The sequence below is a fragment of the Acomys minous genome (assembly GCF_964271855.1).
Source record: "Acomys minous genome assembly, chromosome: 1".
NCBI classification, from domain to species: Eukaryota; Metazoa; Chordata; class Mammalia; order Rodentia; family Muridae; genus Acomys; species Acomys minous.
Window position 1 is genome coordinate 123750788 of NC_140483.1, and position 14342 is coordinate 123765129.

At 39.3% G+C, this 14342-nt stretch overlaps 1 protein-coding gene across 3 annotated transcripts in view; it reads right to left on the reverse strand.

Annotated features, from left to right (window-relative positions):
* Nucleotides 1-14342, reverse strand: part of SLC26A7 (solute carrier family 26 member 7) — a 107251-nt gene that overhangs the window by 19626 nt on the left and 73283 nt on the right. For 2 of the 3 annotated variants that reach the window (XM_084759598.1, XM_084759599.1), the window contains exons 10-14: nucleotides 11690-11767; nucleotides 10581-10676; nucleotides 3185-3291; nucleotides 1809-1875; nucleotides 402-509 (exon numbers count right to left, since the gene is read on the reverse strand). In XM_084759598.1, the coding sequence (XP_084615724.1) occupies nucleotides 402-509; nucleotides 1809-1875; nucleotides 3185-3291; nucleotides 10581-10676; nucleotides 11690-11767 (456 nt within the window). The remainder of the gene's footprint in view (nucleotides 1-401; nucleotides 510-1808; nucleotides 1876-3184; nucleotides 3292-10580; nucleotides 10677-11689; nucleotides 11768-14342) is intronic. The other variant, XM_084759600.1, reaches the window with a different exon arrangement.

Sequence of the window (14342 nt, forward strand, 5' to 3'; positions counted from 1 at the left end):
AATGTCTTAATTTAATGTAAAATATTATAAAACTACTAAGATGTGACATTTTAATAAAACTGGGATCTTTATCAACAAAAGTGCTTGTATGGGTGGCAGAAGAAAGAAACTTCTAGCATTTGCTTCTGTCCTACCAAAACCATCACTCAAAAAGGTAAGGACTATGCACTTTGTTCACCAGTGATTTTTGAGATTGAAAAGTCATAAATCTAATATTATATTCTGTTTCAAAGACAAGAACATCAGTGGGGGATGATGGGACTGTGGGTTAAATTCTCATGGGAAAAAATATGGAAGGAAAAGAAAGGCTGACTTGGTTGAAAACTTGAGCCTGGGACACCCTCCAAGGCTCTGAACCAAACAGCCCTCTGTGAAGCAAATCTTGTATTAAAAGAACAAACCATTCTCCTGGGTGTCACAGAAAGACTCCTGATGTTACTTCCTGCTTTCAGGCTACCTGGAAAGACCTTGACATTGGTCCTTTTGGAAGGAGGCCAGTTCTCTGTGTTCTGAGAGGAATCATAAGGCAATGAAGGAAGTGAATATGAAAACAAGGAGAAAATGTTAACCAAACATTTACCAAGCAGGTTCAAAGGGAGGACAACTTTTAAAAATGGGCAAAAGTGATTCGAGTGAACACTTATGTTGTTACTATTTTCCCCCGCTTGAAACTTTCCTGGTTGTTCTTTAAAACCTGAAGCTAGAATGGCCCGTCCCTGCCTACTGAGTTCTACAGCTGGCCTTGATGCACAGCTAAAGGCAAAGATCCTTGGAAAAACTCAGTGGGCCAGAAAATAAAATTTAAAAAACAAGAATGTGGGAAAGGAGCCAGGCAGTGGCACATGCCTTTAATGCCAGCAATGGGGAGGTAGAGGCAGTCAGATTGCTGTGAGTTCGAGGTCAGCCTGGTCTAGAAAGCATGTTCCAGGACAGCAAATGTTACACAGACAAACCCTGTCTCAAAAAAGAAAAACAAAAAAAGGCGGGGAGGGGGCCGAGGAGTAAATCAAGGGGAGGGTTCGTGGAGCCAAGAGGAAGATAAGAGAGGGTGAGGTGAAAGCAATCCTGTATGAAATTGTCAAAGAGCAATTTTAAACATTAAAAGACAATGGAGCTCAAACACCACCACATGACACCCTTACACATGAGCGAGGCAAACCAGTTTATATAAATTGCCTTTCTATGAAAGTATTCCCCTCTGCATAATTCCACGACTATTCGCATTCTAGATAGAAACTCGGACTTAATTACTCTCAGCTAATAATTAAGGACCACTTTATTTTCAAATAACATTTTAAAATTTCTTTGAGAATTTCATACATACGTATATGTTTATTATATATATATGATCATATTCACCTCCCCAACACTGAATATGCTATTAAAACAGCAGTGCATGAATGACTTTTGGGTTTTTTTCTCTATTCCCTAATTTTCTTCATCATTTAAGAACAAAAAAGCTATCAATTTGGCTTATTTTATGTAATTTAGTAGTATAAAAGAAGTCTTCAAATGCCTGAAGTAATCTCTGCCACAAGTCAACTGTGACCTGAAATTCTATGAGCCATGGTGTGATTTAATTAGAAACCTAAATTCAAAGAGATTTACTTTTTCTCCCCTGACTTATTGCATGTCTGCTGTGCACTGCCACGTGTGGTGCTCAACATGAATATCACCGGAAAGCAATACCTATTAAAAATGGAATGATGCTGCCAAAGAGTATAATGTATCTGATTTTGTGACCCTTCAGAACTGTATCGTCCACAAATGTTAATGCTTGCATAAATAAAAAAGGAAGTTAGACTCACCTCATGCATCTCTGTCTTCACTTTAAAGTCCATTTCTTTCATGTTTGTTATGCTTATAGTCTTTGCCCTAAATTTGAGGCAGATGAAAGTTACAAGTCATTTCCTGGTTACTATTTAACAGAGAAGAATCAAAAGAAGAACCAAGAGCAACTGGTTGTTTTATACTGAAATTTAGAATTTGCACGGATTGTACGCCATGGTGATTTGTCTATAAGATATTGGTGAAGCTACTGTTGGTGAGGACAGTCTGTAGTAGAACATAACAACAGAGATATCTAATTAGAAATGAATAAATAGAATGTATCTTATTTAAGTCTTCAGAATCTCACAGCCCCAAGCTGTAAGAGTTATACTGATTAATAAAAAGAATAAAATGAGAAAGGGCTAAAGACTATATAGTACTTGCAAAATCTTATTAGAAGAGTGGAAAGAAAGGGACTCACTGGCAAAAAGCCAAGATAATAATCTGTGTTTGACGGTTCTATACAGATGAATGTGTGTTTTATGTTTTATATTTTATTTTTACTTTTTAAAGGTATAGGCTCAGAATAATCCAGAGATAATTCCAGGGCTACCAAGAGAATGGAGATAACACCTTGTAGATGACCTCTGGGAATGTAGGAAAGGAATTGTTCAAAGTGGGTGAGTGGGTTAATGATGTCCAGTCAAAGGACAAAGCAATAAGGCGGGTCCTCAGCAAAGGACGTGGCTTCCAAATCGTGAAGGTGGCCACTTAACTTCCCAAATGATGATTACAGTGCAAGTTCACATCTTATTTAAATCTGTATCCTTTAACTTGTCTTTAATGGCTATAATAAAGTATATGACCATGAGATGTATTTATTTTAACAGATGTTATGACATTTGTTACAGTTTGAAGCTTAGATGGCCCTCAAAGGCTTGGTTGCCAGCTGATACTGAGAATGGAAGGCAGAAGAAGCTTTAAGAGTTGAGGCATAATAAAGGGGAGTTAGATACGGCAAGTGTGTCCTTGAAGGTGATATTGACACCATAGCTCCTCTCTCTCTTTGTTTTCCAGGTACTTAGAAACAAGCAAATTTATCCACCATGCACTTCTGCCATGGATGCACTAGGCTACTACAGGACCAAAGCAACCTCCAAAATCATAGGCAAAATAAACTGTCCCTTTAAGTTGGCTTATCTCTAGGATTTGTTATATTGATGGTTCTCTTTATCATAACCAATATTAGTCTATATCATAAGTAGGTAAAATATTTTGTCATTTGTTTTTCTGTTTCTCCACTAAATGCAAGATATGAAATTATAGAGAATATATATTGTATAAAAATAAAAGTAACTCTAATGACATGTCTTTTGTTGTGGAATAAAAACAGAGTATTTAAATAAAGCCTTACCTTGGGAAGCGTCCTAACACAATAGCTATGGTGCAGACAACACCAAACAACAGTCCCACATTGGCAGCAAAGCATATTGTAAAAATGTAAGTACTGATCCATATGCCCTAAAGAGACACAGGAAAAAGAAGATGTGGCTATTTTTTCCTCATTTTTCTTACAACTGTAAATTCCCCACAATATTATTCAACAGCACTCCAGTGAGCAAATCTAATTTTTTACTTGCTTATTTATTCTCCTTCTCCTCTCTCTCTCTCTCTGTCTCTCTGTCTCTCTGTCTCTCTCTCTCTCTCTCTCTCTCTCTCTCTCTCTCTCTCTGTCTCTCTCTCTCTGTCTCTCTCTCTCTCTGTCTCTCTGTCTCTCTCTGTCTCTGTCTCTCTCTCTCTCTCTCTCTCTCTATCTATCTATCTATCTATCTATCTCTCTGTCTCTCTCTCTCTGTCTCTCTGTCTTTCCCCCTTCCTCCATCTCTTTCTCTTTCTCCCTGTGTGTGTGTCTGATGGAGGGGCACAAAGGTGAGCAGGCCGTGGCGTAAGTTGAGAATGAAAGGCCAGATGAAAGCTTATTAGAGTAGGAGCTCTCCTTTTGCCAGATGGATTTCAGGGATCAAACTCAGGTCACCAGATTTGTCAGCAAGTGCTTTTATCCACCAAGGCATTCCGCTAGCCCAAGAATATATTATTTAATGCGAATAGAAACCCAGAAATACAGAACCATGCCATGGCTCCATCAGACTCTCATTAGTGGAAGTGGAACAGTTCACTGTTTTACCTGTGGGCATTGCCAGCCCATTGTTCAAGCCTCAAATACTATATTTCTGTAAATATTTGATTGATATGTATGTGCTCAAAAGGATGTAATAATTTCTTACTCTTTTATTGAATATAATGGTATTACAAGCAACTATTTGCAGGTTCTTGTCAACTCAACAACATATTCTATTTTCTATGTCTATTATATAAATAACTAATATAGTTTGTCACTATACAAGAATCTCAAAACCTAGTGTTAAACTAACTGAATAAAACAACACTGCCAATAACTTTAAATCAACTACTAGAAAGAGCATTACGTATAAAAGACCATTTCCTATAAAAGCTAAACTATCAGAGCTGACTTAGTTCTTAGAAGGATTTCAAAGATTTTTAAGAAGAAGAAGAAAAAACTCTTTTAATTGGAATTTTAAATATATTGTAATTTTGCCCACCACTTGAAATTATAATCTCAACAAGATTTCATAATATAAAACTGATATTTCTAAGCTTAGTGATCCAAATAGCTTCAAAAGCAAAATAATTTATAAAATCTAGAGAGGTTATACCTTTAAACACAAAATCCAATATTTATAAAATACTAAGCTAAGAATTATTGTCTAATTATTTTCCCAAATAACCTACACTATTTTGTGTATGCATGCAATTCTAACTTGGTTTTTTTTTTCTGTTTCAATGTTTTTAAACAGCTTCAAATACATAATTTCATGTTATCCACAAGTGAGATTGAAAACCCCCTCTGTAACCTAAAAATAGCACAGAGTCTTGGTGACAGCTGCGTCACATGCCTTCCTCCAAAAGCTGGGGGATTATATCAGAAGGAGTAGAAAGACTGTAAGAGCCAGGGGCAGTGGGTGACCACAACAAAACTGTTTGTTGGGCAGCACAAGGAACTGCATTTACAAACTCACCCCACTTGTAACAGTATGAAGAAGATGTGTGCAAGCTCAAAGTATACAATCACCTGTGCAAAGAAGGGAGAGATAAGCACAAAGCCCCACTCCTAACTGAGGGATTTTTCACAATTCATAGCTCCTAGGAGAGGGAGAGTCGGTTTTCATTAAGGATGTGGCCCATGATAGGTTAAGCACATTCCAGGGGATAGCCTGAATCTTAAAGCATTTAGGCAACACTAATTGAACTGCATAGGCTTAGACAGGAAGGAAGGAAGGAAGGAAGGAAGGAAAGAAGGGAGGAAGGAGGGAGGCAGGAAGGAAGGGAGAGAGGGAAGAAGGGACAGAGAGAAGGAAGGGGACATGAAGTTTGGTGAGTGGAATGTGGGGGTAGATTCAGGAGGAGCGAGGTGTGGACTTCCCACTCCCACTCAAATTAATGACCTCTTCTTTTTTTTTTTTTAATTACTATTGTTTTACATGTACACATAGCTAGAGCCTCCAGGGTCCATTCAGCATTGTTCATATGTTTATGTGTTTAAGGCTGATGGCTGAGGTTTGGATAACCCATCCCTCTGGACATTGGACAGCCCTAGAGACTGACTCTCCCTCTCTTGGCAGCCATCAATTGTCTAAAGCTCGTCATGTAGGTGTATGGCCTTATGAAAATCCCCTAGGTTGGTGTATCAACTGGTGTCAAGAGGTGCAACATGCATTGTATGAAAGTCTTGGTATTTGAAGAAAAGAAATGTAAAATATTTACTTAGAAATGAAAAAAAAAAAAAGAAATCCTGAGAAATGAGTCTATAGAGACTTTTTCCTTAGACAAATCTGAAGGAAATATCTCTAGAGTTCATTTGTTTTAAACTTGAAATGATTTTCTTTTATTTTATCTACCCAAAACTGATTTAAAGTAAGCTCTTTTGAAAAGCTAAGACCTTGGAAGCAAATGCAGGTTTTATCTGGAAAATCTCTCTTTTTAATTAAAAGAAACAAATATTCTGGTGTAAAAGAAAAAGTGTATTTCAAATTATTTGTTTTTTGAACTATCTCATGTAAACACAATTCTAGGCTGTAACTTATTGTGAGGTCATGCCAGCCAGCCACCTCATAGGTTAGGACAGAGTTACTCTGTAATTCAGATAAATCGGCAGTTATTTTAGTTTTTATTTCTACACACTGTATTTATTCTCATTAATCTGTGACATTATATTTAATCACATACAAAACAAGGATTCAAGTTTGGTTTTGTTCCCCCACCCCCACCCCAGGTAATTGTTTTATTTATTTTAATTTTATTAATTTATTCAAATTACAACTCAATTGTTATCCCATCACTTGTATCCTCCCATTCCTCCCTCCCTCCAGCTTTCACCCTATTCCCCTTCAGACCTCCTCCCCCACTATGTAGTTGCAGGCTATCAAGTCTCATCTTGGTAGCCTGCTTATTCTCTCTTTGAGTGCCATCAGGCCTCCCCACCAAGGGGAAGTGGTCAAATATGGGGCACCAGAGTTCATGTCAGAGTCAGTCCCCACTCTCCACATAACTGTGGAGAATGTCCTGTCCATTGGGTAGATCAGAGTGGGGGTTCAATGTTTATTACTGTATTGTCCTTGGTTGGTGCAATAGTTTGAGCAGACCCCCTGGGCCCCAATCCACCCATCAAGATTCTCTTCTTGTAGGTTTCTAGGACCTTCTGGATCCTTCTACTTCCCCGTCTCCTATATTTCTCTTACCTAGAGTCTCAGTAGGATGTCCACACATCTATCCCAATCTTCTGGTAAGTGAAGACATTTGTGGGACATGCCTTTTGGGCTAGTGCCCAATTATAAATGAGTATATACCATGTGAGTCTTTCTGCTTCTGGCTTAACTCACTCATTATGACCATTTCTAATTACATCCATTTTTCCACAAAATTTCGGGATTTCCTTGTTTTTAATAGCTGAGTAATATTCCATAGTGTAAATGTACCACAGTTTCTTTATTCATTCTTCAACTGAGGGACATTTAGGCTGTTTCCATGTCCTGGCTATTATGAATAAGGCTGCTATGAACATGGTTGAGCATATGTAGGATCTTGTCATTTAAAACAATGGAGCCTGGAGGCCAGAATTCATTAGATCAGCCAAACAATTGCAGTACCATCTGGCTCTATTTTTTAATTTAATTTTTCATAGGAATTTCAGACCTGAGTACTATATGTACATCATTTCGACCCCTACCTCTTCCCCTTCCAACTCTGCCCTTGGCTTCCCAGTCCTCCTCAAATCCATGACCTCTTCTTCTTTCATTACTGTTGTTTCACATATACACATAACTAGAGCCTGCAGGGTCCATTTAGCATTGTTCACATGTAAACATGTTTAAAGCTGATGATGGCTGAGGTTTGGATAACCCATCAAGCTGGACAGCCCTGGAGACTGATTCTCCCTCTCTTGGCAGCCATTAATTGTCTACAGCTCTTCATCTAGGTGTATGGCCTTATGAGAATCCCCTGTTTTGGTGGTGACGTGTAGAAGCCTTGTTTAAGAACCATATTTTTGAGGTTTCATGGGTGAAACGTCCTATTATACAATGAGAGCACGCATCCTGGGTCCCCTGGCTCTTACAATATTTCTATCCTCGCCTCTACCTTTCTCCCTTGAGCCTTTGGTGTATGAGTTGTCATATAGATGTATTAACTGGTGGTAGGCACCCCACAGTCATTCTGTTCCATATTCTGACCAGTTGTAGATTTCATTGTGTAAGGGTCTGTACAAAAAGAGCTTTTTTACGGTGAAGGTAAGAGTTTTACTTATCTGTGAGTGTAAGGATAAGTATTTAGGATACAATTGAAGATTATATTGTTTAGGAAAATGGTGGTAGTAGGTTCTCCTCTAGGGTCCATGACCTCACTAACCACAGGTAGCTGGTTGGATTTAACAGCACCAGGCATGAACCTCTCCTATTGAGTGGGCCTTAAGTCCAACTAGATGGCTAGTGGTTACAAGTGCCACTATTGTACCTTTAAGGATGCCTTGCCATATTGGTTATTGTTGCAGTTCCTAGATTTCACAGCTGGGTGGTCCTACTGATTGGTTTTTCTCCCTAGTAGACTGCACACCACCTTTGGATACTGAGTTAGTCCTTAGGGAGAAGGCTTCCAGCTCTGTTCCACCTCAGTTCCTCCAAGACCTATATCTGAAGTATGGGGAATATTTAGCAATAGATCCTGTCTTTGATGTTCTCGGAGGAAGCCATGTGCAATGGCAACAGACTATGTCATTCTGGGAGTCTCTTGGACTCTCCTGACCACACTGAAAGGGAGATTTCCCATGCCTGGCACTGGGGTTCTTGTGAGATAGTCTATGGCTCTTCAGTGAAGCATTATCCAACATCCTTGGTGTTACTTTATTACTCCTTCCTCTCTGTTTACCTGTCTTTACCGGCTGAGATAGTCCATCGTTCTAAGCTCCCTCTCTCTTTCCTCTTTGCATTGTTCTCCCTCCTCTCCTCCCAATTCTATCCCCTCTGCTTTTTCTCATTTCCTTCTCTGTGGTTCCTGTGTCCCACTATTCTGTGTCTAGAACATGTCAGCATGATCCATCCTGTTCTGCTCTCTGGGTAGTTCTATGGTTACTCCAGGTTAAATAGTTATATCTAAAAAGAATAGCTCTGCTCCCACACCAGCATCTTCCATAAGTCAGGATCTACACATGGTTAGTAATCTCCCGTGTTTACATTATAACTAAAATTATCAAGTATAAAGTAATAATAAACTAGTAAACAATTCCATTAGTCCCAACAGTGTTCTTGGGATTCCTGTTATAAAGGCCCACACAGCATTGCAAACCACAGGTCTCAGGAATTGGTAAGCTCTTATCCCTGACACTCTTGTTGGAAGAACTGTTTGGTATTCATAACCCCTAAACACAGGTTCACCTCCAAGCTGCCTAAAGATAGATTCACAGATTGGATTTAGGTCACACGTTAAATGCATTTGTACTCATGGTAAAATAAAGCCGAAATGTAATATAAAATGAATTTATAAAAGGAAAAATATCCAAAATGAGAAATAAATGTTATTTTAAAACCCTATCTATAAGCAAGCTGTAGACCTGCCAAGAAGTCAGAAGTTTGGATGATAATCAAGGAAGACACTGGAATTCCATGGTTTATTCTCAGTTTTCAATCAACTGGAGTCTGCCAACAGTATTAGAACCTTGAAAGGCCTTTACAGGGCTTGTACTGATATGAATCTATAGGAACAAGGGCTTTTACGTTTTCCACCTGAGGCTGAGTCACCAGAGAAGCAGCCAAGACACCAGGAGAGTGCCCCTGACAAGCTCAGGCGACCTCAAAACTACATCGCCATTGGTGTCGTTCAATCTTTTTCCCAACCAGAAGAAACCTAGGAGTGTGTTGAGTACTTTGTCATGTTGTGACAAAACACTAACGGCAAACACCCTAGAACATAACAAGTGTATTTTGTTCTCATGGCTTAAAGGGTTTCAAGGCACGGTGGTGATGAGGGCATAGAAAAGCAAATGACTCCACATCGTGATGGCATGAAGATTGAGGCAAAAGGGATGTTACTGAGCTTTGTGGGAAGGAAGAATCAAGATCCTGGAGTATTAATGTGGAGAAGCAAGCTCACATACAATATAAAAGTTATGTTGACTATGACTTTTCTACCTAATCTATCAATGTCCAAAAAGGGAGCCAGCTCTAAAAAACCTGGGGAAAGCATTTTAGACAGCATAAAATTTTCCTTAAACTATATCAATATTTTCAAAATGAAATAGCTCATGGAATATAAACTGCATGAGAACTCTTAGAAAACTACTTGATAATGACATAAAAGCAGAAGTGAATGACTCTGCACAAGGACATCTTTTTTTAAAAAAAGACCCATGGTGAACACTACAGTTGCATTTCTGCACCGCCTTCACACATAAGTGATGTCCAGAAGGTCACATCTCCATCAGTCTCTGCATCCCTCGTGCCCTCAGCCTTGTGCTGTGGGAAGACTCATGGAGCCAACATAATGAAAGCACACACAGGCATAAGCTCAGACACTTTGTAGCAAAAAGGATCAAAAGAGCATAGAGCGTGACGTTTCAATAGGACAAGTGCAGTTTGGAGCGGAACAGAGGCCACTCATAAGTTCTTCTGTCACCATGGAGAGATGGAGGATTTGGGAATGCTTTTACACAGACCGGTTTCTCTAGAATGTACGTGCACTAAATACTTCTGTTAGCCAAAACACATTTCTTATTGTTCAGTGTTATCTAATCTGTTCTGTTCCCAGAGATATCTTATTAATGTAATCCTGCCCGCGGTTTAATCCAGTTAAAAGACAAGTTCTGAGACTTTCTGACATTAATGTAAATACCATTGAGAGATCCACTGTGTATGTATGTATCATACATTTAATACTGAGTTTTCATACACATGATAAATCATCCTATTCCTTGGTGTGTGCTTCTTCAATGAGCTCTGTCTTCAAAATCAATCCATAATTTAAATTGGGTATCCTCAATCCACTCACAATGAAAATCTTCAAACTACATATTCATCAAAATAAGACGAAATTCTGTGTTCATGCTTTCAAATTGTGAAACTATATCTAGGTGTGCACAAGTCTCAAAAGGTTAAGCATACTTCCTGCCAATGAAAGTATTAGACCATATTTAGTAGCATGCACTTAAGCCAAAGAAGAAAATGTCTGGTCAAACTGCTACTTACCCAGTCGATTTTATCCACATTCCAGTATTTTTTTAAATCCCGGAACTGTATTAACATTCCCTTCAGCCCCACAACAATAATGCTTGCAAGAACGCACTGCAGAGGGAAAACAAGGTGGAGAAAGAAGCGGGACAAACAGCTTAATGTGAATTTAAAAGCACCAAGTTACTGTTGGTTGTTTTTTATCTAAAGCAAATTGTAGGGGGAAGAACTTTTACAATTAGATTAAAGTAATATTTATTTTAAATTAACTTATTTTGTACATTAGGGATACAACATCAATTTTAGGAAACCATAGGGCAAAACCATAGGGTAAAATAACACAAAAGAAAAAAAAAGTGAATTATGAGGCTGAATAGCCCAAGACTGAAAATCCTTTTCATTAGAATCACTGTATTTTATTGGAAATTTGGTTTGTTATACATTCGCCTAATATATTTCTTCACAGGTGTCCTAATGTTAATCACCTTGTTTCATAGATATTTATACCCTTGAGAAATGAACTTGTGTATTAGGCAGTCATCTTACGAAAACGATGACCCTCCCTTAGAAAGTTAGGGATTAGAACACAGGAGGCTAAGCGTAGGATGGCAGCTGGGGTCACATAGGAGCCCTGGTCCGTGGGGGGTTAGCGGAAGCACCAGGTCTCCTGCTGAGTACCATTGCACACAGATGTGTTTATGCTATGCAGATGGATTTTGTTGCCCACTCCTTCTCTCCACCCCAGACTTTCTGCAAAATTCTTTGAATGCCTTTTTTGTTTGTTTGTTTGTTTGTTTGTTTCCATTGCTGAGAATCAGACCAGAGAATTCTTTCATGCTCAGGTGATGCTTTACCTTGGAGCTACATCCCTAGTTCCAGAAGTCAGTCTAGTTTTCATGAGAGTGTCTCTAGTTCCCCCAGATGAGCCACGGACTGTCACCATTTCCCTCCCTTTCTCCCTCATCAAATGTGGTATTTTTTTTTTTCCATCCTTCCTGATACCCAATCTTCTCATGCATAAAGTGTTTTACAGATTTAGGATTATTGAATTTATTCTCCCAAGGAATTTTGGGCACAATAACTCTAATTAGAAGTCAAGAAGTATATCATAAAAAGCACTACTGTACCATGGGCAGCCAGTACAGCAAGGGTCCTATTGCATAGATGACCATAAGGACGAAAACACAAGATATTAGACAAGCCACCTGTAAAATACAAGCAGACAAGAAAGAAAGCCTTGAACTCTATTGTTATTTCAAAGCTATGGGAATAGGAGCAAGAAGCAAAACTTTGGCATATCATTGTTAAATTGCATGGACTGTCCTTATCTGGTTTGCAGTAAAGAGACATCAAATGTGACAAACTAGTACAACCAAACAAAGTCAGTGAGTGATGAGACAATTACACACGCATGTGCACACACAAGCATGCACACCACCACCAACAACAACAACAACCACTATTTCTGTACACAACACATAGCAGCACTGGCTGGTTGAAAGTGAGAGTGAGATGAGACCTTGGCACAAAGTCCTACAGCCTGACTCCATGTGGATAAAAAATGAAGAATTTGCAGTCTGGGGTTTTTCTCTGCTGTTCACATATTAACACCAAAGCACCCCCTCCCCCCTCCCCTCCCCCTCCCCTCTCCCTCCCCTCCCCCTCCCCTCCCCCTTCCCCTTTCCGCTTCTCTCAAGTTCCTCACAAGGAACTCTGGCAAGGAAGTCCTCAGATGTGCTTGCAGGAGCAGTCTCTCTGCCAGTGCAACAGACTTATTTTACTAATCCCAGGAAGTCTTTAGTATCACGTTCTATCCCACTGAGCCTGATGACAAAGGTCAATACAAACCGCCTGACTCCCATAGCAATGACAGAGGACCTGTTTTCCCAGAAGCTGAAGTCCTGGACTCTGTAAAAACATGCCAAATTACAACTCTATAAAGCCTTTCACAGGTCCTCAAATATACATAAAACACCACTATGAGCAAGTCAAGAGGAACCTTGTTGTACTGGAATGACTTGAATTTAAATTAAATATGTAAATAATTTTAGAATCTGGCAAGAACAACTGAAGGTCTCAGACATTGCTGTTGGGGCACCATGCAGATACTTTGAAAACAGTCTGACCATTTCATACGGAGTTATGAACAAACTTACTATAGACCTAGAAAGAATGGATAGATTGTGCAACATCCTCCAAACAGCAATAAAAAAGCAAACATATGTGGAATTCAAAACCATTAGTGATAACAGAAGCTAGACACAAAAGATACAGCTCTGTATCCATGACAATTTTTAAAAGAGAAAAATTATAGGATGCCAGGCGATGGAGGTAGGCTCTGAAAATTGAATATAACTAGACATGATGAAATGCTCACTTTGAAATGATAGAAATATTCTGCATATTGATTTTTGGTTATGCAAAATATAATTTTCTTGATAGAGTAAGGCTTACATCCAAAAAGTGGTGTCATTTACTAGCGCTAATAAACCTATATGTACCTCCTTTTAAAGAGAGAGATTAAGAATGATCCGTAACAACTGCTGGTGTGCATGTAAACACACCAGGCCAGTTTGCACACTTGTCTTGACCTTGCCTTAGAAGGCATACCTGTGGAGGAGGGGCTGTAAAATAGGAGCAGGGCTCAGCTCCTCAGACATTCTCATGGATTAAAACAGGCCTACACTTAGCAGCTGCATGCTTAAATGGACAGGAAAATACCCTAACTGCTAAGCTTATTTCCAATAGGAAGTCAGTGGCATTTGTCATCTCTGCGTCATTTCTTCAATCCAATACTTAGAATGCACCTGCAAAACAAATTCAGACCTAGGAGCCAAAACGAACTCAAGTTAAAGTCAACAGTCCCAAGCTGGATCCAAGACACAGAGAGATGGTGATTCTGTAGGGGCAAAATTAATGCCATATCCTATATGTAATTTATATTCTACAATTAATGATGGTCTGTATGAGAAGCTGTCCTCCAGGTTCCCTCCCCTCTGCATTCTGGGAATGACACCTGCCAACACTCTCCAGAAACTGCACTGGAACAATTAGACACAATTAACACCCATGATCCTCTGAGAAAAAAAACAACTTCCTTGGAGATTCAGCCTCCAGGACCCAAGCTGCTGGAAGGTCTGCATTCCTGAGACTTGCAACCTTCGCTGGAGATCCAGCCTCCACCCAACCTGCCTAAAGGACTGCATTCCTGAGACTCATGACCTTCGCTGCTTATGGGTTTGTCCTTACTTCTCTGTGACCCCCCCACCCCTAACTACAGTTTTTTTTTCTTATAAACCTGTTGCCCTTGAAGCTCCAGTATCATTCTCCTATCCTGCTGTGTCAGGAAGGATGATGATCCGAAGCTCTGAGCCCGTAATACAGGACCCTGTGTATTCTGTATTGGTATCAAGTCCTGGTGGTCTTTTTGGGAGTCTGGCAATCTGGGTGATCTCTGCATAACAATTCATCCATGGGCGTGGAGTGAGAGAGCTGAAATGTAAGAAAGCACATGAAACCTGCACTGGATCCAGAACCATACAAGTTGGGTCTTTTTTTTTTTTTTTTCATTTGTTTGTTGGTTGGTTGTTTTATTTCACTTTCTTTGGATTGTCTTTTCATTCATTCTAACATGTATATATTAACCAATCAAAAACATGTGGTGACTTAGAGAACAGTCACTCCTTGGTTTTGAACTTTTAATTTGCTCGTTATGTGTATGGGTACTTTGCTTGGGTATGTTTGTGTACTCTGTGACTGGTACTCGTGGAGTCCAGAAGA